The following is a 25,146-nucleotide window of genomic DNA, read 5'->3' as shown; positions in this document are numbered from 1 at the left end:
TATATAACTGGTTTCTACAGACCTGTGAAGGTCCAGGATTCACTTGGGAATAATATGTCAAAAAGTGTGACCATGTTTTACAATATTGCACCCTTTCTTCAAGGTTCCACATACTGAAGCAGCCTGGAACAAGTAAACAGATCAGAATTGTTTTCATTTTTTGTTATTCCACCTGCTTACTTAATTCCTCTACAACCTTGACACTTTAATAATGCTATTCTCACATACCACAAAATGGTACCTAAACCTAAACAAATTTGTTCAAGTGTGTGAAAAGGTAACAGTGCATGCATTTGTTTTTGTTTCTTAAGTCACCAGGTAGTGACACACTCCTGACCCAACCACAAAGTGACCATAATGTGCTAATTTGTCAGAAAAAACTGCTTTGTTAGAAAAAAATATATATATATGTGTATATATATATATATTTTTTTAACCAATTTTTACAAACTCAAAACTATTGTCACTAGCAAAGCTCAGGATCAGCTACAACCACTTAGTTGTTTTGTTTTACCACTAATGTGCCACTGCCAATTGTTGTGGTATATGAATTTGCACCATTAGAGTAAAAGGAAAAGTAAACATAATTGTTAACATTCAGTAAATAGCACATGTACTGAACAAATGCAGCGTTTTTATATATGAACTCTCGCAGAATATTTATATGCAGAACTAAGTGCAAAATGCAGCGTTCTGTTTCTTAACTTTAAAATGTGACACCAAACCAGAGATGACCCCCAGCTGTCACTGAACTCCGCTACATAAGTTTCTCATGCGACCATTAAGATTAAATCTTCAAAACTTCTTTTGAAACTTCATCTGAATGAAGAAAAGACGAAAATAAACAACTTTACTTGAGCTTTTTTGTTCCTCAAGAATTTATTATCAGATGGTCACGGTTATTTTTTCAGCTTCTGGAGAAAGTTCCAGATGGCAGAAACACAGAAAGGTTGTCTTGATGGAGCTGCTAGCTGGCATAAAATGGACAAGAAAAATGTGTTCTCTGAGTATTTAATGGCTCTCAGACATTTTTATATTGTATCCCTGTCATCTTGTCACAGCTGGAACATCTACTAATCTAATTTTTTTTCCCCTCCTGCCAGACAGATTTTTTCTTGTCCCTTGGAATCAATTAGAGTTTGTGTCCACCGTGTGCTGCCTCTTACACTAACAGAGCTCAATAGAAGCTCCTGGTGCTGTGCGACTGGAGCGAAAAGGGAAAACAAATATAACTTATTCGAAGCTGCGTTCCTGTCTCTCCATGAAGGTTTAGTGCTCCTGCGGCACCAAGATTGCGAGGATCCGACACGAGCAAACACTTCTCTGTTGTAAATAACTTGAAAAAGAAATTGACGCTGTGAGGAAAGGTCCATAGTGGGCAGACAGATTTAACACAGAGGAAAATTGGGCTGCGCTCTTTAACGAACGCAGGCGGAAAATGATCAGATACTGTAGTTAGAGGTGCCATGGGCGTCTGGGAGATGGAGAGAACGCCAATAAAAAGAAAGGACCTTTATTGATGTCAAAAGAGGGAACAAAACAATGTCAGGGAAGATGAAGAAACCTTCTGGTCTGGCTGACAGATAAAGAGATGAATTGATGCGACTTCCAGTGAATGTGAAGAAACTGGAAGAAAAGGGATGGTTGACGGGAGCATATGGAAATCATGCACACAAAGAGCCTCTGTGAAAGCTCCCTCCTGCTAATGCACAGATTAGTCTCACACCTTTAAGTGCGTATGACAGAGAGAAAGTGAATTTGTGTTGCTTTCAGCTCCTTATCTGAGACAAACCCATTGATTACCATGAGGACTGCTGTTCGATTGGTCCCCTGTGATGAATGAACCCCAGTCTTTAGTTCCCCTGAGATGCTCTGTCTCTTTCACAAACCCAGACAGATTTTTCTTTCACTATCTTAAAAGGAACAAAAAAAGGGGATAGCCTAGTGAAAAGAGGCAAAGCAAAAATAATATGTATTTTTATATTATGTGTGCGATGCTTTTTCAGAGTTCACTCACCCCATTTGGGCTCTCTTCCTGCAGCTGAAATTGGCTAGTTTTCCACATCACTACACAGCTCCACAACTCAAAATGAATGATGGTCAGCCGCTATGCAAGAGTAGACTGACAATAAAATGAATTCAAATAAAAGTTCAGTGAATTTACATGAAAATTAAGACAGGGACTTGAGTGTGTGGGTATAAAAGACATATCCATATGCATCACTCATCCTCTTTCAAGATTCTGCAGGTTTGAAATTGATTCTCAATATAATTTGAGTGGGATAAATTTGGAAATATTGAGTTATCATGAAATTTGGAGACTATCTTTTGTAGAAAGAGAACTATGTAAACGTGCCATAAATCTTTTTAATGGTCCGATTGTGATTTTATGGAGTCTCATTGTGTTGAGCTGTCCGGTCCGGTGTGGTTGGAAAGCTGCTATGAATCAAATGCAGGAAATTGGTTGCATGACTTTTTGTTTACGTGAATCGGTCAGGACTGCTACGCTATGGTCTAATCTTATACAAGCTCATCTGTCCAAAAAGGAAAAAAAAACATAGCTGTTTTTAGTTATTTGTATGCAAAAGAAGAGACGATGCTTTTGTGGTACACAAAAGCAGACAAATGTATTTGTAGCCTTACTCCTCATTGAGTGGTTCATTTATCCTGAAAGTAGTATAATTAAAAGGAAATGTCTAATGTTCATCTGCTTGCCTTCAGGCAAGGTTATTTTATGTGTGTTGCACATTTCAGCAACGGGTAATTCAAAGTGCTTTACATGATTAAAAAGAAAAAAAAGTGAATGCTGCTACTCCGTGTTTGGGTGTTTATAGGGGTTAGCACTCGCTCTTGTCTGGGATTGTAAAGTTTTACATTTTGTCTGCTCTGGCAGATGCCACTGGTTGAGGTGATAAAACAAATCGGTGGTATTATATGGCCTCGTCGGAACATGTGCTCAACCTAATTTGCAGGGCACACTATTTTGTATTTTGTCCAACTTTAAATAGCCAAAGTACCTCCACATGACTGAAGTGTTCTGGCCCTTCTTCTTGACAGTGAATAACATGTCATTCACTGTCTTCTCTGTCTTCTTTTCCTTTGGGATACACTTTTTTTCAGTCCTGTAAAACCATTTATCTGTAGCTGCACAACATTAGCCGTTGGCGCATCTGACTGCTAATATCCTGTAACTTTACGTGGCTCTGTTCCAGAGATTCTTCTCCAGAACAGCACCTTTGGTTGGCTTTGAACATATCGACACTTGCTGTGCTATGTTAAAGTTTACATTTATCAAGTCCACTATTTCCCAAGAAAACACACTTTCATCTAAATGTTGGCATTTCCAAGTAGGCATGTTATATTTTAGATAGTTCGAGCTGCTTTTAAATTTCTCTACCTCACTTTAAAATCAAACTAAGCATTTTGTTGCAAAGATTTTAAAACAACCAGCTTTACATAATACCAGAGAGAGACCAAGAAATGTTTGATGATTCTTTACTAAAGCTTCCACAGACGTATTGAGTCCTTGAAATGTTTATTCAGGAATAAAAAATGGGAAACCCAGCAAACGTACCCTGGCTAACTTCTGGATGCACTGAACAAAAGGTTTCTCTAAGGAGATTTAGCTGCTGTGCTCGGATAAATCCCACAACGTGGTTTTTAGTGGTGGCCAGCATCTACATTCAAATGAGAAGGTGGAGGTGGTGACCAGAAAACCCATTATTAATCCAGAGCAGCTCTCCTTGGTGCACTTTTGTGAAGCAATTAATCACATGATGTAAGAGGTGAGTGCTGAAACAACAGTCTTTCACAATTTTCAATCCACCTCCCATTTATTCACCCTCCCTCCTTCTCTTTGAAGGGTCTCCTTGCACACAGATCCACTTACAACGGCGGCTCTTGTGACCTTGCTGCAGCTCCAAGTACATCGGTCATCTCCTGACTCAGAGCCGGTCATTGTGTAACAGCAGATAAACCGCTTGTAGAATAAGTGATGTGTGATTTAGAAACACACATTAACCCACGGAAGCAGACAGCTGGGCTGTGAGGTTACTTGTTTTTCAGCGAGCATCATCTGCTCTGGTGGAGCTGCTTAATACACACACTGTATACTAGGCCCTTACTGCCTATAAGATAATGAAAAATAAAAGCTCACCTTTGCAGATTCACATATGGAAATGCACAATCGGGGCCTTCGTTACACAAGAACTGGGATTTAAATTATGGTTACTGATGTCTACAGGAAGTTACACGCACGCACGCCCCCACACACTCACACACAGTATCATCATTCAGAGGGTTGCTGGCCTGTCCTGGGCTATAACATGTCCTTGTGTCTTCTGTTTGGGGTCAGCCTCATGCACACACTTTACCTCTCTGGGACATGTTCCTCCATACCCCCTAAAATTCAGCTTTACGCGATGTGGAACACCAAACACTTGCATATGATTTACTTCTCAATGTGATGCACCTAGAATTTAAATTAATATCCTTAAATTAGCATGCGGTTTATGACTTGTGACTCAGAGAATCTTATCACGCAATCTGGTTTTAAAGAAGCAAGAGCCTAACATCGTTCTCTGCTTCTTTCCCCCCCTCCCCTTTGTAATGTCATGAAACATGTTTAATTTGCCCTTTTAACTTGCATCCATGTTAACATTTTAGAGAGTCTCACCAGCTTTGAATAATATAAATTGTCTCCCTTTTTGGCTTTACTCAAAGATTAAATGATAAGCAAATCAGAAAGGGGGGATTGACTTGATGGCACAGTCTTGTTTTCAGTTATAAACTCACTCTACTCTTCACTATGTTTAGTGGGGAAGGACTAAAGTGCAAGACAGCAACAACATATCTGTCCCAGCCCCTTTTTGCTGTTTAGTCAGTGTATGACACCACTAGAAATGAAGAAATTACTGCAGCACCACAAAATGCTAATATTAACATCACAAAGGACTGTTTAGAATTAGGGCTGCAAAGTATATTTTGTATTTATTATCATATCAGTGTAAGTAATATGCATATTGTGAAGAACCGCAGTAGATTTCTGGTATTCATGAGGTTTAGGAATCACAATCTCCCACAAAAAGCTGAAATCCATCTAAAGACACTTAAAACTGTCTGTTTTAATGGTTCGAACACCAAGTGCACCTTAAGTACGCAGAGTGGAAATCGTTCTGACTCAGCTGCAAAAACTAAAATCCACGGGTTTTATCAGTTTCTAGAACTATGTAACATTTATTGTTAAAACTTGCATCTATGGTAAAATAACTACTTTGAGTATCTCTAAAAAATGTGAACACTTCTAATCGGAATGCAGAACATAATTTCTTGAGACTCGAGTTGAAAATTTGGTGTGATTGATTTTTTTTTTAATGAATGTTTTGGAAGGCATTTTTGTAGGCAACCAGGTGTGAAACCAATACATAAACTTAAGAAAATATTTACTCAGGTGACAAATAAATAGAGAATTGTAATTATTGTAAGGACAAAACATCTATTTTTCCCAACAAGATTTTTCCCCTGCAGGCCACATAATAGCACATAATCCAGGTGAATTTCTATTGGATTTCTTATTTTTTTGTATTTTCTCTGAATTTGCAAGCCTTGGAGTTGGATTCCAAGACTGTAGTTTTATTTAGAATGCAATTTGATTGGCAATAAAATTGTGGCGGTGGATATACAATTATGTAGAAAAGTTAAATGCAATCGTTTTGTGTGAGAGAAAAACATCACTGACAGTGAGATGGAGAATGATTTGCATAACAAATGTAATCCAACTTGAAGCAAAGTCTGTCGGTTTACTTATGGGAAATTTAACCTCTCAGCTTAAAAATGGCTTAGAAGTCAAATTTGGTGTCTTGACCTTTTTCTTGTTCTGTCTGTTCCTCCTCTCTCTCTCCCACTTTCCTCTGTCTCTCCCTGTTCAGCTCCAGCTTCTGTTTCACCAATTATACTGTGTCAAATCCATGCATGTCAGCTTCCAGATCCCTAATCATCCCTTCTCTCTTTCATCTGTAATCCTTTGTTCCATCCTCCTACCCCACTTTTTCCCCTCGCTGGTAACCTCTCCTCTCTTCTTCGGTCGTCACACATCTCCACCCCTCCGTCTGCTTCACATACTAAACCCATCCTCTCTGTCCCTTCGAGTTTTCGATTCTATTTCTAATTTCTGTTTTATGGCTCTTCCTGAGAGTTAAGCAGCTCTGAATTTAGAATTGCTCTCTTGTTAATTTTTCAGTAGAAATAGCAGTGGTAGAAGTGTTTTAATATCAAAAATAGTAATATCAAAAATGATCAAAATTAGTAATTTTCTTTGGTAGCATTAGTATTCTGCTATGGTTAATAAGTTGCAGCTAAATATTTGAATTTTAAAGAAAAGCAAGTGTATTATATATACCTATATATTTTTAGTTTCCACAAAACAGTAGATGTGCACAGAAATAACTACATTTCAGAAGAATATATGGTAACAGCTGGTATTTATTGTGTTAACGGGGGCATCAGTGGCTGGGGTGGCGGAGCAGGTGGCTGCTGCCTCGAAGATTTCCGGTTTTAATCTGAGTTTTCCTGGGGAAAATCAAGGGGGTAGCATCAAGAAGGGCATCCGGTGTAACATCTGCCAAGTCTGTGTGCATGCAGCTGCGGCTTGGGGGGAGGAGCCTTAAAGCAACAACGTTTATTTTGAGAACAATAAAAGTTGTGCTAAAAAGTTATGTTTAAAAACTATCTGCAGTCTTTTTTTGGTAATGGCCTGGTTGTGGTTTCATTTTACTGCAGTCACTGCCTCACAGGCAAAAAACAAAAATCCACCAGACACATTAAATATTGCATTTTTATCATCAAACAACTCAAAATATTCTCCATTTAAGTATATTTTTTAAAGACATTGATGCTTATTATTGCTCTATGAAACCAAATAGGAAAAATATTTTAAAAATCCCAACATTACATTGCTTTCATGATTTGCAAACATCATACTCCGCAGTTTGTCATCATGACAAATCAAAGTTTTAATAACGATGAGAAAAAGTCAAGATAACTGAAAATTCTCCCCCGATACATTAAAACAGTCCGTACTGTCTTTAGTCATAGTATTGAATAGATTTCAAAATGATGAGCAGAAAACTATGGAAGTCCAAATGTGTCACAATTAAATAAATCAGTGTGTAAATAGTTAATAGTTAGTTTAGCAACTAATGATTTTTTAATATTGATGTTTACCTCAATAAGAACTCACATGTAAAGTCGTGTATTGTGTTATTGTACTGTTGAAATATTTTTTTATTTGCACAAGTAAAAATAAAAAACTAAAGCAGTAATTGAAGAAAGCCATTGCATGCTCCTCATCACTGCTGGAAAACTCTGATGGTTCGTTCAATCAATCAATCAAATTTTATTTGTATAGCGCATTTCAGCAGCAAGGCATTTCAAAGTGCTTTACATCATTACAAACACAGAAACACAATGCAATATAGAATCAACAATCAAAACATGACATTAAGTCAAGTTCCATCAATGAATTTGTAATTGATTACGTTTCAAATACAATTCCAAACAGGTGGGTTTTTAGTCGAGTTTGCATCCATAAAAGATTTACCGGTTACACTCTTACTGTGTTATATGGAACAAAATACCTATTGCTATTTTTATTCCCACTCACGCTCACAATCACACAGTTTAAAACGATGTAGACAACATTTTAATGGGCTTCTGGCACAAGGCTCCATACACCTCTTTCACGGAATTTCGAGCAGGGACTCCGCCGTCCCTCACGGATTTTTGTGCAATTCTATGGTACCTGTTAGTGTCTAGAATTTACAGGGTTTCTGTTACGTTATACCTTTTTTCCCCCCCATTGTCATTGTACCTGAATAAGAAACATCAGTGTTACTAAATAGCAGAGTTTCATGATGAGTAGGAGCCAGTTGAGTTTAGTTTGATTGTTTTTTTTAAAGTATGCGCATCGTCGTGCGTGATGTTTTTTGCCATTTGACATCAAAGTAGGTTGGATTAATCTTGACAAAGGGGAGGGCAATATGGATTTAAAATGTTATCGCAATATTTTATGGTACTATTGTGACAATGATAAAAGTTATTATTACAAAAAACTGTTTATTCTTTTTTAGGTAACTCATCCTAATTTCTGTGAATGCGTGGCACAGTATTCACAGCCCACAAACACAAAATAGCGTAAGAGAAAAAGTTTCACACTTGAAACGGGCTTCTTCATGACGCTGCTTACTCAAATATGTGAGATGTAATCATACCGATTTTTATTGATGCTCTAATGGAACAAATAGTGGAGAAATTGTAAAAATAACATTTCTGATAATACTGTCAGGTTTTTTTAAATTTAATATCAAATTGAAATTTATGGAGACAACAATAAATCATAGTACTTCATCACGATAAATGATATGATAATTGCCCGCCCATACCTTGACATAAGTGGACAAGAAAGCAATTTGACCATGGTGCTTCAGGAATTTATTTCTTTCCTATTTTAGCAACTTTTTAAAGAAATAGTTCGATCAATGTTATTTTGTTAAACTTGCCTTTTTAAACAAGCAGTTTCTAACTAATAAAAAGAATACAATTCAACTAAAGAACATTTTTCCTTTTTATTCTATTGAAATAATAATAGTAAAAAAGAAATCTTCCATTTTCTGTCTGATTATTATTGTTTTCATAAATGGATGAATAAAAAAGATAATTTGTGGATAAGGCTTATGTCTCCCCCACTCTTGTCCTTGGCAGGAGAGACACATATGGGAAGGTGTAAATGTTGTGACTGTAGCAGCAGGGAGGCAGGAGATGGAAAGGGAGTCAGGGCGAGGGAGATAAGGGGGAGGGGTTTGTTTATTTCCCTTCTTTAAAAAAATGATAACTGCGCCCCCAGAGTCCACTGGAGAGAAAAAAAGCCAAAAAAACAAAGGTAGTCGGATGTAGGGAGACGGGGAGACAGATGACTGAGAGAGGGGGACAATGGGACGCGGCATGAGCAGCGGCCGAGACTCCCCACAGCGACGCGTTAAAGACGGGAGGGACGGACGGACATACGGACTCACGGAGGCAGCGCGCGTGCCGGTCCGCCGCTCGTCGCCCAAACAATGAACGTGCTGTGGTCGCTGCCGGCAACACATCGTAGCCAGAGGGGTGCGCACTGAGTGAGAATGGCAGAGACGGAGAACCAGAGTGGGGGGGTTAAATAGAAATAGGAAAGATGGTGTCTTCCCCCCATAGATAGCATGTGCTTTTGTTCATGGTTGTTCTGTTTGCTCAATCATGTGTGTCTCAGTCTGGCTGATGTGCATTACCGGGAAACTGTCTGACACCATGATCTTCTGTAACCATTTAGGTGAATACAAGAAGGATGAGCTGCTGGAAGCGGCAAGGTGAGTACCAGACTCTGCATGCTCTTTGTTTTCATTTCTCTCCTCTCTTATCTTCCTTTCAAGCCTTTTAATGCGCTTTTTAAAAAATACTTTATTGCATCTTTGTTTTCTCTTCCTTTTTTAGTCATGCTAATATTTGTTTTCTTTTCTCGTTTTTATTTTCTTTTTTCATCCATAAATCTTCCAACCTTGTTTTTATTCTAATCTTCATCCCTCTTTAATCCATCTTGTCCTTTTTCTCTTGTTTGATTATATTTTTTCTCCACCTCAGTGCACGCACACACACATACACACACTCAGCTCCCACACCAGTTCTGTATTTTCAGATCCAGAGAGCCCGGTGCTTGTGGGCAAGCGACACTTGTTCGTTTTCGAGGCGTGTTATGGTTTCAGGCAGTTCATGTGGGCTGTCTGCGGGGGGGTGTGTGTGTGTGTGTGTGTTTTATTTATTTATTTTTTTCCGTTTTTGCCAGGCTCTCCCATTTGGAAGTGAAGTAGCTCTCGATTTGGGATTGTGTGTGGGTGGTGGAGAGCTTGATGCCTCAACAGAACCCCCCTCACCCTCCTTTCCCTCCATCTCTTCAAGCTCAACACACACACACACACACACACAAACCCCTGCACACCCCCACATATAAGGAAGCAGCTGGTTTAGAATGGACGTACCCCAGTGTATTGGAGGTCAGAGGGCTGTTTATGTGTAAATCCAGAATGGTCGCCTCCCAGCTGAGCCCATGACTGCCTTATCACCCTGTCATTATGAGGAACTTCCTCTTTTATTTTAGGGTCATGCTCAGTCAGTTCACTCCCACGTTTGGCCTACAGAATGCAGATGTTTGTCTAGTTTATTTATATATCTATTTATGGCCCAGATAGGGCTTCTGTTTGTGTTTGTGCAAAGTTATGCATGGCATGGGAGGAGCCCTGTGGCCCAGCGCACTGCTAGGAGGAAAAATGTTGCATGGATTAGAAAGCTAATGCCGGGTTTCTATCCAGTCTGGAAAAGTATGGAATTTGATTTCAGCATTCTCCAGGTCTGAATAAAATAAGTAAAAAACAAGACACTTTCTTGATTTTATTCCTTTTCTCATCTATTAAAATACCAAATCCTCTCTTCTTTGTGTTCATCTTTTCTCCCTTCATCTTTCCCCATCCCTTTTTCTTGTGTCCTACCTTATTTCTTCCTTGCGTCCTTTATTCCCTTTGTTGTTCCTTGCCTTTTTGTTCCATTGCATCTTCAATTCATTCCTTCCTTGTCTTCCTTTCTTTCTTCCTTCCTTCTTTCATCTTTCCCCCATCCGTCTTTCTTGTGTCCTATGTTATTCCCTTCCTTGCATCCTTTCTTCATTTTGTTGTTCCTTTTTGTTCCAGTGTATCTTCAATTTGTATTCCTTCCTTCCTTCCTTCCTGTTTTCCCATCCATTTTTCCCTTTTTCTCTATAATTTTTTTCCTCCTTGTATCTTTTCTTCCTCCTTTTCTTGTACCTTTATTTTTTCCTTTCATACCTTCAGTTTGTACTCCTCCCTCCTTCATCTTTCCTACTTTCTCTGCCTACCTACTTTCTCTCTCTGATACTGAAACAAGCTTTTTCCTTCGTTCAGTTCCAGCTTCCAAACCAAATATGTTTCAGTTTGTTGGACATGTTAGAACATATTCTTGGCGTATTCACTGATCAGGAAATTATTTGATTTTTGAATTTTCAAGCAACTTGTCACCTGTCAAGGCTGGTCAAGTTTAACATTTCTGTCGCCAGCGGATTTCTTGATGCATTTTTAGCTAAAATAGGTTGGACTTTAGTACAGTATGTAGTAAAGGAAGACAGAAAAATGGCATTCGTATGGCACAAAAGATTTTCCTACAGCATTAGATTAAAATATCAAAAGGATTATTTTCAAGTTTGAGTAACATTATTAATTTCAGCTTCATAATCACATCTAGGTGTAAAGTAAAAGGATCTGCTTTTAATTTTTCTTTTTATTTCTTCAAGTCATTAAGTAAGAGCTTAGGTGGTTTGAAAGACTTTAATGAGATGAAAGTCGGAGGGAAGAAGCTTAGCTCATTTTGTAGAGACTGAGCTAAAGAACATCACCAAAAGTTTTACCTTGTAGTTGCTGCATAGAGGCATCAAATATGAACATGCTTGTTTTATCCATCCATCCATCCATTTTCTGTTCACCCTTTGTCCCTAATGCATATCTCCAGCTACGTTCCAGGTGAGAGGCGGGGTACACCCTGGACAGGTCGCCAGTCTGTCGCAGGGCAACACAGAGACACACAGGACAAACAACCATGCACACGCACACTCACACCTAGGGAGAATTTAAAGAGAGCAATTAACCTGACAGTCATGTTTTTGGACTGTGGGAGGAAGCCGGAGTACCCGGAGAGAACCCACGCATGCACAGGGAGAACATGCAAACTCCATGCCCAGCCGGGAATCGAACCCAGGACCTTCTTGCTGCAAGGCAACAGTGCTACCAACTGCGCCACTGTGCAGCCCTTGCTTGTTTTATTATTTCTACAATATGCTAGAATGTCACATCATATTTAACAGAAGCACTGCGGTTAGAATAATTATATTTAAGTGAATCTTCAATCTAATCCGATTGAAGCAAAAACATTTGATGTTTTTGACGACACTTTCTTCACCTTTCCCAGACTCCAAAAAATTAAGCATCATGGTGTCTCCAGACAGGAGAAAATTGTTTTTGTGGCACATTCCTCGATGAAGACCAAATTAAGTTCTGTTCTTTGTTTTGAAACCTTTTTGGTTTTTAAGGAGATGGAAAACACAAGTGCATTACATGCTCCAGATTACCATCAAGTAATATTTGAAAGAGAAACATACACAAGAATTAATTCATTTCAACAGCTTTCTGAGTTCTAAACTGGCAGAATACATCTAGTTTAAGAGCATAATTTGACATGGAATGCTTCTAAATGAACAATTTTCACAACAACTCTAGAATCATAAATATTAAGAGCATTAGAAATTGTTAGAAATATCAGGATGAAAGAGGTTTTGTTGAAAGTCCTGATGTAGGCCTTCTGTAAAAGTTGTGAGATAGCAAGAATGTAAAATGAGATTTCTGAGGTTCTTATTCTTTAAAGTTGTGATTGGATTTTAATTCTGCAGTCACACTGGGAAGATGTTGGGATTTGAAGCAAGGTTGAGCAGGGAAAAGCTGTGAAAAGAGATTGAGGGAGCAGATCAAAAGAGGTAGAGTAAGAGGTGCAAAAGGACAAGAGAGATGGGAGGTAGATTTGATTGAAAAAGGAGAAGGGAGGCAGCCAGTGTTGGAAAAAGATGAAAGAGTGCTAGAGAGCTTAAAGTCAGAGAATAGGATATAAATGTCAATTTGGCTGGTGGTTGTAATCAGAATTATTGAAGCAAAGAGAAATGGAGAAGACAGACAATAGTAGATGGTTATTGGATAACAAGGCTGCACTTACTTTTTTCCCCAATATGTTGAAACCTTGAGGCATGACTCCACTTGTCCTGGCTGCATCTCCCGATGGCCAGTCGAGTTCCAGAGCAGTGACCTTAAAAACCAAAAACATAGATCAACTTCAAATCCTTTTAGTCGGGCCAAAATACTCGGGGGCGTTTCAGCATGACAGAGCGCCTTCAAATCATCGCCCGAACATTCGAACATTTCCCTGGGTCTCTTCAGTCTCAAGCTTCTGATAACGTTTTCCTCCAATGTTTTTCTTCCAGTCTTGCTTCTTTTCTAAACCTCTGTGGTGGTGGTGGTTGTTTTTCTACTTAATGTGTGCCTTGGTTTTCAGGAGTGGAAACGAGGAGAAGCTAATGGCCCTGCTTACGCCGCTCAACGTCAACTGCCATGCGAGCGACGGCCGCAAGGTAAGAGTCAAAGTGTGCGCACAGAGGGACTGTAAAGCAGTAACGAGCGCATCACTGTCATCTATGCAACTGCATTTTTGGACGGTCATTAGGGTTACAAAGCCAGCCGGCTAGTGTTTTGTTTTTTTTCTCAAGAGAAGCAAATGCTGGTATGACAGCTGTGAGCCTGTTTTAAATAATCTGAGCATTCACCAGCAGGCATTAGTGTCCTTTCTTGGCTGTCAGTCATTTAAATGAATAGATGGAGACACAACTTTTTTCTGAATAAATTAGCACTCATGCTGAACAAAAATGATGCAGCACAGCACACAAAAACCTGTTAGAGTCATGGCCAGAGCCATGGAAGAATAAGCTTTTTCTGATGTCTTTTTTTCCCCCCTTCAGACAAGTTTTGTCAATTTGCATGCCTATTAGGGGTGCACCAATTTTCTTGCTGATCACTGATCTTTAAAAACCCTTAACTGCCAATTCTAATTTTGTCCGAGTTTTTTTTTTGTCTTAAAACTTGCTAAATATAGCAAAGAAGTTGCTAAGTTGGCAACAGTGGGGCAGTGTTGGCAACAGCCCCAGATTCCTTAATTTTGGGAGATAAGCTGATACTTTATTGTATCATAAGAATTTTTATTTATTGTTGTCCTGATTAAATTTAAATTAATGATGTTAAAAATCTTCTATTGAAAATGTTATTTTTATTAGTTTTCCTACTTTGTTCCACAAGCGTAATGTAAGTAAATTTGAAAATATAATTAATTGCACTTACTTTGGATAAGTCTCATTTTTTTAAATAACATCCTGACAAAGCCTATTGCTTATAGGAAAGTTTTTCAAGAGCAATATCCAAGTTTGCAAATGCCATGCCATGCATTCACAGACATACAGTTATCTATAAATGAAGGAATAAATAGTGTTTTGTCATTACTTGTATCAGTATCACAATACTACCACAAAACTATCATAATGTAATTCTAAATCCATATCGCCCACTTCTAGAGAGAGACTGACAGATCACCAGGGCAAATCTACACACGCACAGTTAACACTAGTCATCCCACTGTTGCCAATTTAGTGACTTTGTTTTTATATTTAGTGATTTTTCAGACAAAAAATTGATAACGTCCGAATTTGAAATCAGCAGGCCAGGCTTTTTAATAAATATTGGTGATCAGTCGGAAAATGCAACCAGTGCACCCCTTCTTTTTAGCACATTTTGGATTTACTTTTATTGAAATTGCACCAAATTGCAAGGTGCTTAACAGACGAATCATACCCAGTGGTATAGAATCTGATTGGTCCAAATTAATCTTCATCTTCAATAGAGTTTATTTGTTTGCAGTGGAAATAACAATTCTTCGTCGTAAGTTGCAGCAGACATCTTCATGTGTCCAAATACAAAACCATGCATATTTGGCTAATGCACCTTCACTTCCTAAATATGAGTTCCAAGTACAAATCTAGAAAAGAAGCAGATTTAAAACGGGTTTCTTACCGAACGGAGTTAACTTAATCGAGTAGTTGAAGCAGTCTGCCTTTGATTTGCTGCTGATGAGCCGTGAAGCAGAAAGAATCCTGGGGTTAGACTTGAGGGTAGGAGGTAAATCTGGGTTTGCTAAATTAAATTCTAGGTACAACACAAGTACGCCGGCCTTTGGAAAGAAGCTTCGTGTTATCATCCTGTGACTCCAGCATCTGCAGGGAGCCCTGAGCTTTGGGTTTAGTTCTGCTGCTTTACAGCAACACGTCTGGCTTATGACTGATTAGTTCCCTGAATGAATGGGTGGAAGGAAAAGCAGACTGCTCTCTGGTTTTAGTGGCTACTGGCTTTAGTTGGCGAACTCCCTCTAGTCCTCCACATCATTCCCTTCCAAGCTGACAGAAATATAAAGCCCTGTTTGTCTGGTCTTCTCACCTTATCTTGACAGCAGAGTGACAACGAGGCTCCACTCAGCAGAGATCATTATCCAAACAATTTTAGGATCCCCAGTGGATCCTCATTGGTGTCTCTTGGGGGAATAATCTCTTTACATTATCAAACATTTTCTGAAACGCCGTTTAAATCATCCAAGCTCAAGTGGAAAAAGTTAAACTCCAGGCTATTTCAAACAAGGCGTAGCTCAGTTTCACCTCAGTGATCAGATTCAGACTTTTCTTTTAAAAGATCACTCTAGTTTATTGGACACTGAAGCGAGGCTCGCTGAGTTTTATAGTGGCTATGACAACTGCAGGGCCAATCCGGGACCCAAAGGGAGCGTTTTACCCTTTACTCTCGTTGGCTGCCAAATAAATGCCACAGAAGCCTAGAAAAGGCTTTTTTCTCTAATTATGGGTCCTTGAGTGATTCGGATGATGCTCAGCTGCAGCTCGTGTTCATCATATTGCCTTCATATCCATTTGTGAGAGAGCATCTCCTAGCTGCGATGGGTCCGCGCGCCCTTTCGGGGAGGTGATGCCTCCGGGGAAAACCATGCAATATGAAATCTTCCCAGATGCAGGAGACACACTCATGAGATCATTTCCAATTGCTTGAATTTAATGGAGCGTGAGTACATTATGGCAGCCATATCCAGAAAATAAAAACTGTCCCCAGACAGACAATGAAGCGACCTCTGCTGTACAATCTTCATTTGCGCTGCTCTTTAATTGCTCCACAAAGACAGCGTTCAATATGTTTTCCTGCCTGGTCTGTTTAATCCACGCTGTGTTCTGGGAAGTTACTGCTAATTTAAACCGCTGTGGAGCTGAGAGGAGAGATTTACCGAGTTATACTTTGCGGGTAAAAGTATTAGATTAATTATGAGTGTTAAAGAAATAAGATGTTCATGTTGAAAATATATTTACTACATTCCTTCACTAAGCTGGACTAATACTTGTTGTTTCATTTTTGGATTGCTTTCTCATGTATGCTTAATAACTAAATTTTTCACCTTTGCATTTGAATTATGCCTTTAATGATTTTTCTGGGCATCTTGACTTTGTTTACTGAAGTAACGTGGACGTTTCTAGGAGATCTGACAACTTTTGACTGCAGTAGTAATTACAATAGATCGGAATGAGGGTTTGTAAGAGCGGAGTTTCATCTGGAGATCTGCTGATCAGAGGGATCGACCTTCCTGTTAACTAAAGAGCAGCACCGTAGAATATTAAGAAAAACAAATACCTGCAGCAAACAGGTATTTGTTGTCAATTTTTGAATAGAGAAGAAAAAATGATGATTAAGACTGAGTTACAAATAAATTGTATAGTATCAATGTGCAAATACTGAGAGCATCTCTAAATACACAAATACCTGTTTTTATATCCTAATGTACACTAATATGGACAGTCAAGAAAATCTTAGCACTACTGCAGAAGGTTTTTTTTATATCTTAGCCAATCAGCTCTAAGGAAAATGAGCCCCTGATTTGGCTGCTTTGTAAATGCCAGCCAATAGCATGTCGAGTAGCATTGCGGCAAAAATATTTCAGCTTCCCTAGATGAATTTTCTTTTGGAGATTGAAAGTGAAGATTAATTTTAGATTTCATCTACGAAAAAATCCGTTGGGAGTTAATTGCCACAGAAAAATCTACAAATGATTGAATTTGCAAACAGGCGGGTGTCCACTGTAACCGCAATCAATGTGGCAATTTTCAGTAAGTATCAGTGAAGTTGTGCAGCCCAAAATTATTTTTTCTGCTGCTTCTAACTAGATGGCACAACACAGTTTTTTGGTGTACTGTCTGTGATATTGTCAGCCATGTTTAATGTAACTGTTATAACAGTCACATGTTATTTACCTAAGCTATATTTTAGGCTGACTACAGTATTTTTATTTCATCAAAAAAATCAGACCAAAACTAAAATGTGATAACCACTGATGGAAAAAAAAATCACAGAAAATTTGAGAAAGGTGGTGTGTTATCAGAACACCATTAACTCCTTTGACCCATATTAGAGCAGCATGTTGGAGCTCCTGCAGAAACTCCTGCTTGGAGAAATATATCTAAAGAAAAGAAAACAACTTGGCGAAACCTCAGCATCATGAACATCAATAGCAAGCAAGTGCAACTCTGATGAAATGTAGTTATTTCACTGTGCTTTAAAGCAATAAAATTTTAAAGCATATACATGCCTCTGATTTTATTCATTTTAAAGACAAAGACTAAATGGGCAAATGTTTAACTTAAATAATTTGTTCATTGCAAAAGCATGGGATGGGGTATGGGGGAAATGGAGTGGTCACAGCTGCATCAGTGATCCTTAGATTAAAGAAAAATAGATTTTCTCCAGCTCCTAAACATTTGTTTGAGATGGTGTCTCAGGGACATTTGCTAGGCAATCTAAATAATAGCAAACTGAAAATAATACACAGAAAACCTGAAGCCATTCTGGGATCACTTTCCTGTTTGTAACATGGGGCCATTAAGATGCCAGAACTAACCTTGGAAAAACTGCAGCAGAAGAATCATTCTGTGATCCAGTAAGTTGTCCTGTTGTTTCCTAAAGCTCCTCCATCTCCCCTATAGAGCAGTAAGTGTAGCAGAACAGTTTCTGTCTCAGCTGCAACAGTCCAAAGCAACTTTCAGCACTCTCAAAACATAAAAAATAGGTGTTGTTTCCCTCTTAATGCTAAAATATGCACAACATGACCTTCTTATATCTGATTCAAAAAGGCTAAGTTGTGCAGCAGACTGTTAGCCGACAGAGACAACGTCCGCCTGTATCTCTAAACTTTAAGCAACCTGGGATATCACATGAATATATCTGTTCTATCTATTTAAAACATCTATTTATAAGCAATAGTTTAGAATACTGTGTATTTTTCAATGCCTGAGTGTATGACAACGCTTAAACTTCAAGAGTAATATAGGCCAAAGCATGCACAGGAGGATGGAGTCTGGAGTGGTGGATGAATCAGGGGCTTCAGCTTGACATTCATTTAATGACATCAAAAGCTGGACCGATACTGATATTGGATCCGATCAGTCTTTACCACCTTGGTTTTGTTGAAGCAGAGATAGCTTTACAGTACTTCTGTAATTCGTGACGGTTGACCATGACATATTTTTGGAGATCTGAGTAGGACTCTCTGGTCCAGTACTCAATTGGTTCAAAACTAACATAAAAAAACTGGAATTTCTTTCTTTTTATTGGCAACTTCTCATTGAAGCAAACCGATACGGGGTAACCCAAAGTTCAATCCTGGAACCCCACTTATTCAATATCTACATGCTCCCACTATTTCAGGTTATAGCAAGAAATTAGTCACCATAACTACGGAGTTGATACACAGCTCTATCAGGTGACTCTGAATCAATTCTCAGCATGCTCACTGAATGCTGAGAACAAACAAAAACAAAACGGAAGTCATTGTCTTTGGACCTACAGAGGAACAATCTACGATCAGCACAGCTTCAGTTTTTACATCTATAAACTAGCGATCAGGCCCAAAATCTGGGCATAGAAAACGTATAAAAGCATATCTTTTCATGATGTAAAGCATTTTGTGCTGCCTTGTTGCTGAAATGTGTTGTACAATTAAACTTGACTTGATTCATACTCAGACTTGGAGCTGCAAGTTAAAAGTAACTGCTCTACGGAGCCTAACAGGATTTGTTTTTGCACCATAATAGGTTATGGTCAAATTGCCATTCTGAGACAATCCATTCAGACACAACAAAATTGTCATGAACACTCCAGCAGTAATCATCACAGCCACGACAGAGCATTCCAAGATTCAAATGATTGATTATAATGAAGCTATACAGTAAATGTGGAGAGCCACCTAATGTTCAATTTCCGTCTTTTTGGCTTTCCTGCACAAACAAACCCAGTTCAGGTGCTTCGGTGATGAAATGCAGCATTTGGGGAGTTGAGAAACTGATTGGATACTTTATGCTCAGATGACTAATCGGATAGCTGTCTTCCCTTATATTTAAGTCCTTAATCACACCTAATTCAAATAAATGTGTTTTTAGTAGGCTTCTGCAGAACCTGATAACAAGCAGATTCATTTATTGGAGTTAGGCGCGGTGAAGCAGAGAGGCGACATTGTGCAGAGCAGAGGGGTAATACCATCTAAACTCAGCTAAGTTTACTCATCTCAGTTTGTTGGGTAAATGATTTGTTTGACATGTGACCAGTTTTGATGCTTTGAAGCTGAGTTCATTTTGACAGCAATGCAGAGATAATTGGTTTCTGGTAGCCATTTTTATACTTGCTCATGTGTAGCATATCTACTCGGCTGCAAGCTGCGAGCCTCCTCTACCTACCACTTGTAATCAGTGTAACTCATGGGGGATGATTGGAGTTGTTCCCAATTTGAAGTGAGTTAAACCCATGGTGAGATGGGAAGCTGTGTGAAACTTTCAGAAAGAAGATTGTTTGGCTTTAATGACATTCTGGCATAAATCAGATCCAGCATTTGAGGAAAAGAACCCCATTCCAACTATAAAGCACAGAGGTGGAAGAGTCATGGTTTGAGAAGGATTGGCTTCAGTAGGACCTGACCAGTTCACCATCTTAAAATCAACCATAAAGCCTACTTATTAAATGGTGCTTCGTATAAATTATGACATTGTTAAAGAAAATAACACCAAAAACAGAGCTGGATATTCTAATATATCCTGAAATCCACAAAAAAATGGCTAAAAATCAAGAAATGGAAAATACTGGGAAGACAGAAATCTGAGGAAGACATGGCTGAAACTTGGCGTTAACAGGGAAGGTTTATCTAACTTTTTCCTTTGCCGTATATACAAAGACAATTTAGTCTGGTAAGCACCATTGTCTAACTAAACTATAAAATAAAGTTAAAGTGGCTCATACTGAATACAAGTTTTAATATGCATGGGTTGGCTGCTGGAATACAGGCTTATCAAGGTTTTTATAAAGTTACTTTTAGAGTTTTAAAATGGAAAAAAAAATCTTTCTATTCATAGGCCTTTTACTGAGAAGCTATAGAAAGTGAGAACATTTTTTTCTACCTTTGTGTGACAGTCATGTAGCGCTTTTTTCTGAGATATTGTTCTCAACTGCCAATCAGCCTATAAGAAAGCTGCAATACTTTTCTCTCACTAAGAGAAAATTGACTGTTTTGAAATATTTCTATGCGAGAAAGACACTGATCATCATGCTGTAGACTCTAATGGTACTTCCCGTCACTATTGTAATTAGTTCCAGTTTTCTAGCTTCTGAAACAGATGGCCTGACTAATTCATCAGCTAATATAAGGTAGGTATAATCTATTAAAACACTTCTACAAAATTTAGTGACTCTTTATTCTGGATTTTGTCTAAAGTCTATGAATCAAAAGCTAAAGAAAAATTAATTTCTTTTATGGATAACATATAAAAACAAAAATGTTTTGTTTAAGCAGCAGTTGCTGTTGGGTTTATGTCACATTTTGTTTTATTGTGGTATTTTTACTTGATGTAAAATTGATCCTAAAATTGTTGGTTGCAGATAGAGAATAACTTTGGTTTGAACCAACTCTAAAAGTGTGATGTTAAAGGATTAGCGTAATTTCTCTCCAACCACTGCAGAAATTATGTACTCTCCAAATTTTCCCTGCTTATTTTGTAACGAGAAACGTATGTTTAGGGCAATATGCGGAATGCAGCTGGACATTTTCAACATTTATCCCTCTGACACACACATATGAGTTTTATTTTCAATGCATTCCTTTATAGTACAGCCTTCACCTGTTGAGTGCTAGTGTGTTACCTCATGCACTCAGATGATTGAGGACATATCGCAGAACGCTATTATTACCTCAGCTGAGTGGAGAATATCAACCAACCTCCACTGATCCTGCTGTTCACACAGACATGCTCACATACCACCAACAGCGCTTGCTCTTTAAAATGCTTCCTCCTTCCTGTCCTCCCACTGCTAGCAGTGGGGCTTGTTTTGTGTTTTTACCGTCCTCTTAGATAGCTGAAGCCCCTCAAATGGATCTGTTGCGCTGCTGATTCTATATTCTGCTTTTTGCTTTGATTAGCACACTTCTAGTTTGGGTTTTTCTTCAATCTCCTTCTGTATTGGATGTGTGACTTTGCAGAGATCTTGTGAACGTTTGATCCGTTGGCCAACCCCAGTCCCGTCCTCGCTGGTGGAAATATCAAAGCGCCAGATGACTGAAAAGCAAATTTCAGGAATCTGAAGGAGAAAATAAAGGATTTTCACTTGGAGCACTGTTTAAATTTTAATCATAGGCCCATCCTGTTGAGATCTTCAAGCTTACTGCCAGGGTTGATAATCTCTTTTTGATGAGAGACGTAGATCTTAGGGGTGAACTTTAGCCGCCAAAACAATGGATATTTGATATTTTCCAAAGAGGTTCTCAAATATAGTTTTCCTGTTCTGTGAAGCCCTACAGTATAAACTGCCTTTTTATATACACTCAAGCTTTCACAGATTGCTGATGGAGAATTCCATATAATGCCAAACATTTAACCACCACCACCACCTTTAGATTTACTATTTTATTGCACTGCACCATTCTACTTGCCATTCCTTCTCTTTGAATCATGATTTGCTAAGTTATAGAAAAGCTTTATATTTTTTTACACATTTTGCTCTAAACTAAACTTTACAGATTTTGGTGATTCTACTGCAAAATAACAGTTAATCAGCTGCTTTAGTTTTCCTAAGCAAATTACTTTGTAAGAGTGTGTCGTCGCTGCATAAACACTCTCCTGAGATTGTTTGGTAGTGTTTTGTCGTTTTTCAGAAGATAATTAAGGAGGCACAAAGCTAGCATTTCCAAGCTGGAGATTGTTTCCGTAGTAATTATGTTATTTAAGTGAAATTGTGGAAATTGAGCACATAACAGTTTTATCTGTGTTGTTTAGGTAGATCAGGACTTAACAACTTTAAGTCTAAGTAAAAGGTAGAAAGGATGTTCTTGTCTTCCAAAAGTGATTTTTTTTAAAAGCCTGAGCTGAACTTTTTTCGTGATGTCCTTAGAAAGGCAGCGTTTCTAGGTGGTAGGCAGAGCAGATAAGATAGACAGATGTAGGCTTAGACACCAGCTCGTGTGCTTTTGTGTCCCGCTGCATGAGTGCACAAGAAGAGCATAAAAGAGCTCTAGCTGTGGGTTATTTATCTTCCAAGATGCTGGCAGGGCAGAGCTGTCAGCGGCTTTATAATGTGTGTGCATGTGCGTGCGTGTCAGTCAGAGGAAGCACAGACAGTTTTGCTAATATGTTTATTGATTCCAGTAATCTGACACTACTCATCTTGTTAGAGCATCCACCGACTCATGTCCAGCCCTGACCTGAGTACTTATGCCGTCAAAGTCCAAACTTTAGAGGAATACTACACTTTTCTTAAAGTTCTAATTTCATGCCTGAGATGATCCTGCATTTCACTTCACCTCGGGTGAGGAGCGGGGGGCGTTCCGTCAAACTGGAACCGATGCAAAATCTGCTTGCTCAGCAGTGCTTCTTTCTTGTCTAAATGAGTGGCACTGACTGTTGGTTATACGTTCTGCTAAAAACAGAGAGTAAGTCAATCTGTATCTATAAAGATCATAGGAATGTCATTTTAAAAAAACCTTTACAAACATCCAAAAAAAACTAACATCCTTTGTTCTTGTAGAGTGTACATCGACATTCAGTGTGTACATGCTTCAACTCAAACATTGTTGGATCCCCTTTTCATTTCATTTCATCATTCAGATTTCTTTCTTGTGAACCTGTCAGCTGCCTACATTTAGACTTGGCAGTATGCGCCCACTGTAGCCTGTAAAGAACCTTCTAATGTCGCCCACTGGGGGAAGATTTATTGTCCATAGACTGCTTCAGTTTGTCTTAAAAAAATACCACCAGCATGATGTTTGCTGACAGTGCGACAGTTTTGAGTCTCATTCTTTTGTCTTGGTCATTTGTAACTTTTCTTTGCAAATGGAGGCTTTAGCCATTGGATGCAATTGAACAAATGTCAAGAAAATCCTACTAGGACTGTTGAACTTTATTTAAATATCACTGGATTTTATTTAATTGATTAGTTGTGTTGCCAAGAAGACTGAATGCTGGAATCAAAATTGAATTAAAAGGTTTTTGTTTAAGAATGCAGCCAGTTTATTCAACACAACTCAAAAATTCTACATTTACCCTATAAAAAGGGAAATTAAATGTTGTCATTACTGACACCATCCAGGTATCTTCAATGAGTCGTGATGGATAGTGATGCTGTGGGCAGGGTGGATATTTCGTAGCAGTCAGTCGCAACAGATGTGAAGAAGCCTCTAACTGAATCCTCTTACTGTATGACAGAATCATGACTGTCACAACATGCTATCAGCTCAATTTACAGACAGCACAGTGACATCATCATATGTTGGCATGAACTGCTAATCCATCTCATTTTCTTTTGATTCTCCTCTTTAAATCACCATCGGGCCATTAGAAAAACAAAACGACAGACGTTACAGTCAGGTATATAATCCTTTCTGATTAGGATCAATGGAAAGGATGATTTGAACTTCATCCTTCTTTCACTTTTTTGTCATTTGGCATCAAGTCTGCTGGGATTTGGAGTCATGGTTCAAGTATTATTTGAGTGTTTGACATGCTAATCAGCTTGTTGCTACTGTTACATATTGTCTGAAAATAAAAATAAAAAGGTGAGTAAAAATTCTTCTAGCTGGATCCAAAACCAGAGGGAATAATTGTCCAAAGAATTGGTGCCTTCACCAAAAGTAATGAATAAATGTTGGAAATGACTTATGATTCTGGTGGTATTTGCCTTGTCATGGTCAAAATTTCCCTGGGCTGAAAATCCTGTAATTTTCACAGTTGTGAGACCCACAGTAGAAAAACTATTTCCTTACTCTGTGATCCCTGCAGATTCAGAATACAAAAGTGTGAAGATCAAACATTTACACAGAAATGGTTTTTCTGCCTCATGACGTGCAAAAACCAAATAGTTTCTTAGCTGCTTTCGTGGTTTTTTAAGGAACCAGTTAAGAATGAGATCCAGCCCTGACCTGAGTATAGGAACAGTTTTTCGTGCGACCTTCATTCCGTAGTGAGTTCCTGTGTTTTGTGTTGAGTTGATAATTCACTGTTCGGAATCTGAAAGGGAGACCTGAAGAATAGCATCCTGGCTGCACACGCAGGCGCTTCAACCACACTAAATAGAATGGGCCAAATCCACCCACCGCTCCTCAGTACATCATTTCCCATTGCTATGGCAACTGCTGACAGCCAGCCGTCACCGTTGTCATGGAAACAGCTTGACAGGCTCGTGAGGAAAAATAGGGAGAAGGTAGGATGGAAAGAGGGATGAGGAATAATGGGAAACAAAGAGGGGAAAGACCACTGCTGTAGATTAAACATCCAGTTATTTTGAGAATAATTTATATGCATGTCGTTTTAAGATGAAAGCAGCATTGAGTTTTCGGTTTGCGTTCAGAGGCAGTGTTGATGAATTCAAATTGAAATCCCAACAAAATGCTTAGGAGACGTCGTTTCCTGACTGAAAGCTGTCCTCTTCTCCTTCCTTCCTAATTTGGCTTTTCTTCCCATCTTCTTCCCCTCCGCCACTCTGGGCCCCCTCTTCACTGAAAAGCTTTTAGATGATTAAAACTTGTGGAGAGAGGGATTGCTCTTTTTATTGTTGGGTGTGCTACTGGAACTCTTGGTTCCACTGAAACATGTCATACAAATTTTTATTGCAGTTACTGTGTTTTGGAGTGCAGAAGAACTTTATGCAGGGTGACTACACGATCCGGAAACATCTGGAATTGGTAGTTTTCAGCTCTGGATTAGTGTGGTGTCAGTTTTATTTGCTAAGCATTTTTTTTTTGTGGAAAAAACACAAACATAAAGATATCTGTATGATAAATATAAAAGGTGAACATCCATCCATGAATCTTTCACACCTATTGATCCATCAGTTTAGC

The 25,146-nt window shown here is 38.6% G+C and overlaps 1 protein-coding gene across 1 annotated transcript in view; it reads left to right on the top strand.

The window, feature by feature from the left end:
* LOC116723856 (poly [ADP-ribose] polymerase tankyrase-1-like) overlaps nt 1-25,146 on the top strand; it is a 78,252-nt gene that overhangs the window by 21,446 nt on the left and 31,660 nt on the right. Inside the window, exons 5-6 of the mRNA XM_032569035.1 lie at nt 9,359-9,395; nt 13,186-13,261. Of these exons, the coding sequence (XP_032424926.1) occupies nt 9,359-9,395; nt 13,186-13,261 (113 nt within the window). The remainder of the gene's footprint in view (nt 1-9,358; nt 9,396-13,185; nt 13,262-25,146) is intronic.

This window comes from Xiphophorus hellerii, chromosome 8, assembly GCF_003331165.1.
Source record: "Xiphophorus hellerii strain 12219 chromosome 8, Xiphophorus_hellerii-4.1, whole genome shotgun sequence".
Taxonomy (NCBI): Eukaryota; Metazoa; Chordata; class Actinopteri; order Cyprinodontiformes; family Poeciliidae; genus Xiphophorus; species Xiphophorus hellerii.
The sequence above is the reverse complement of the archived record's forward strand: the minus strand, read 5'-3'. Positions and strand labels throughout refer to the sequence as shown.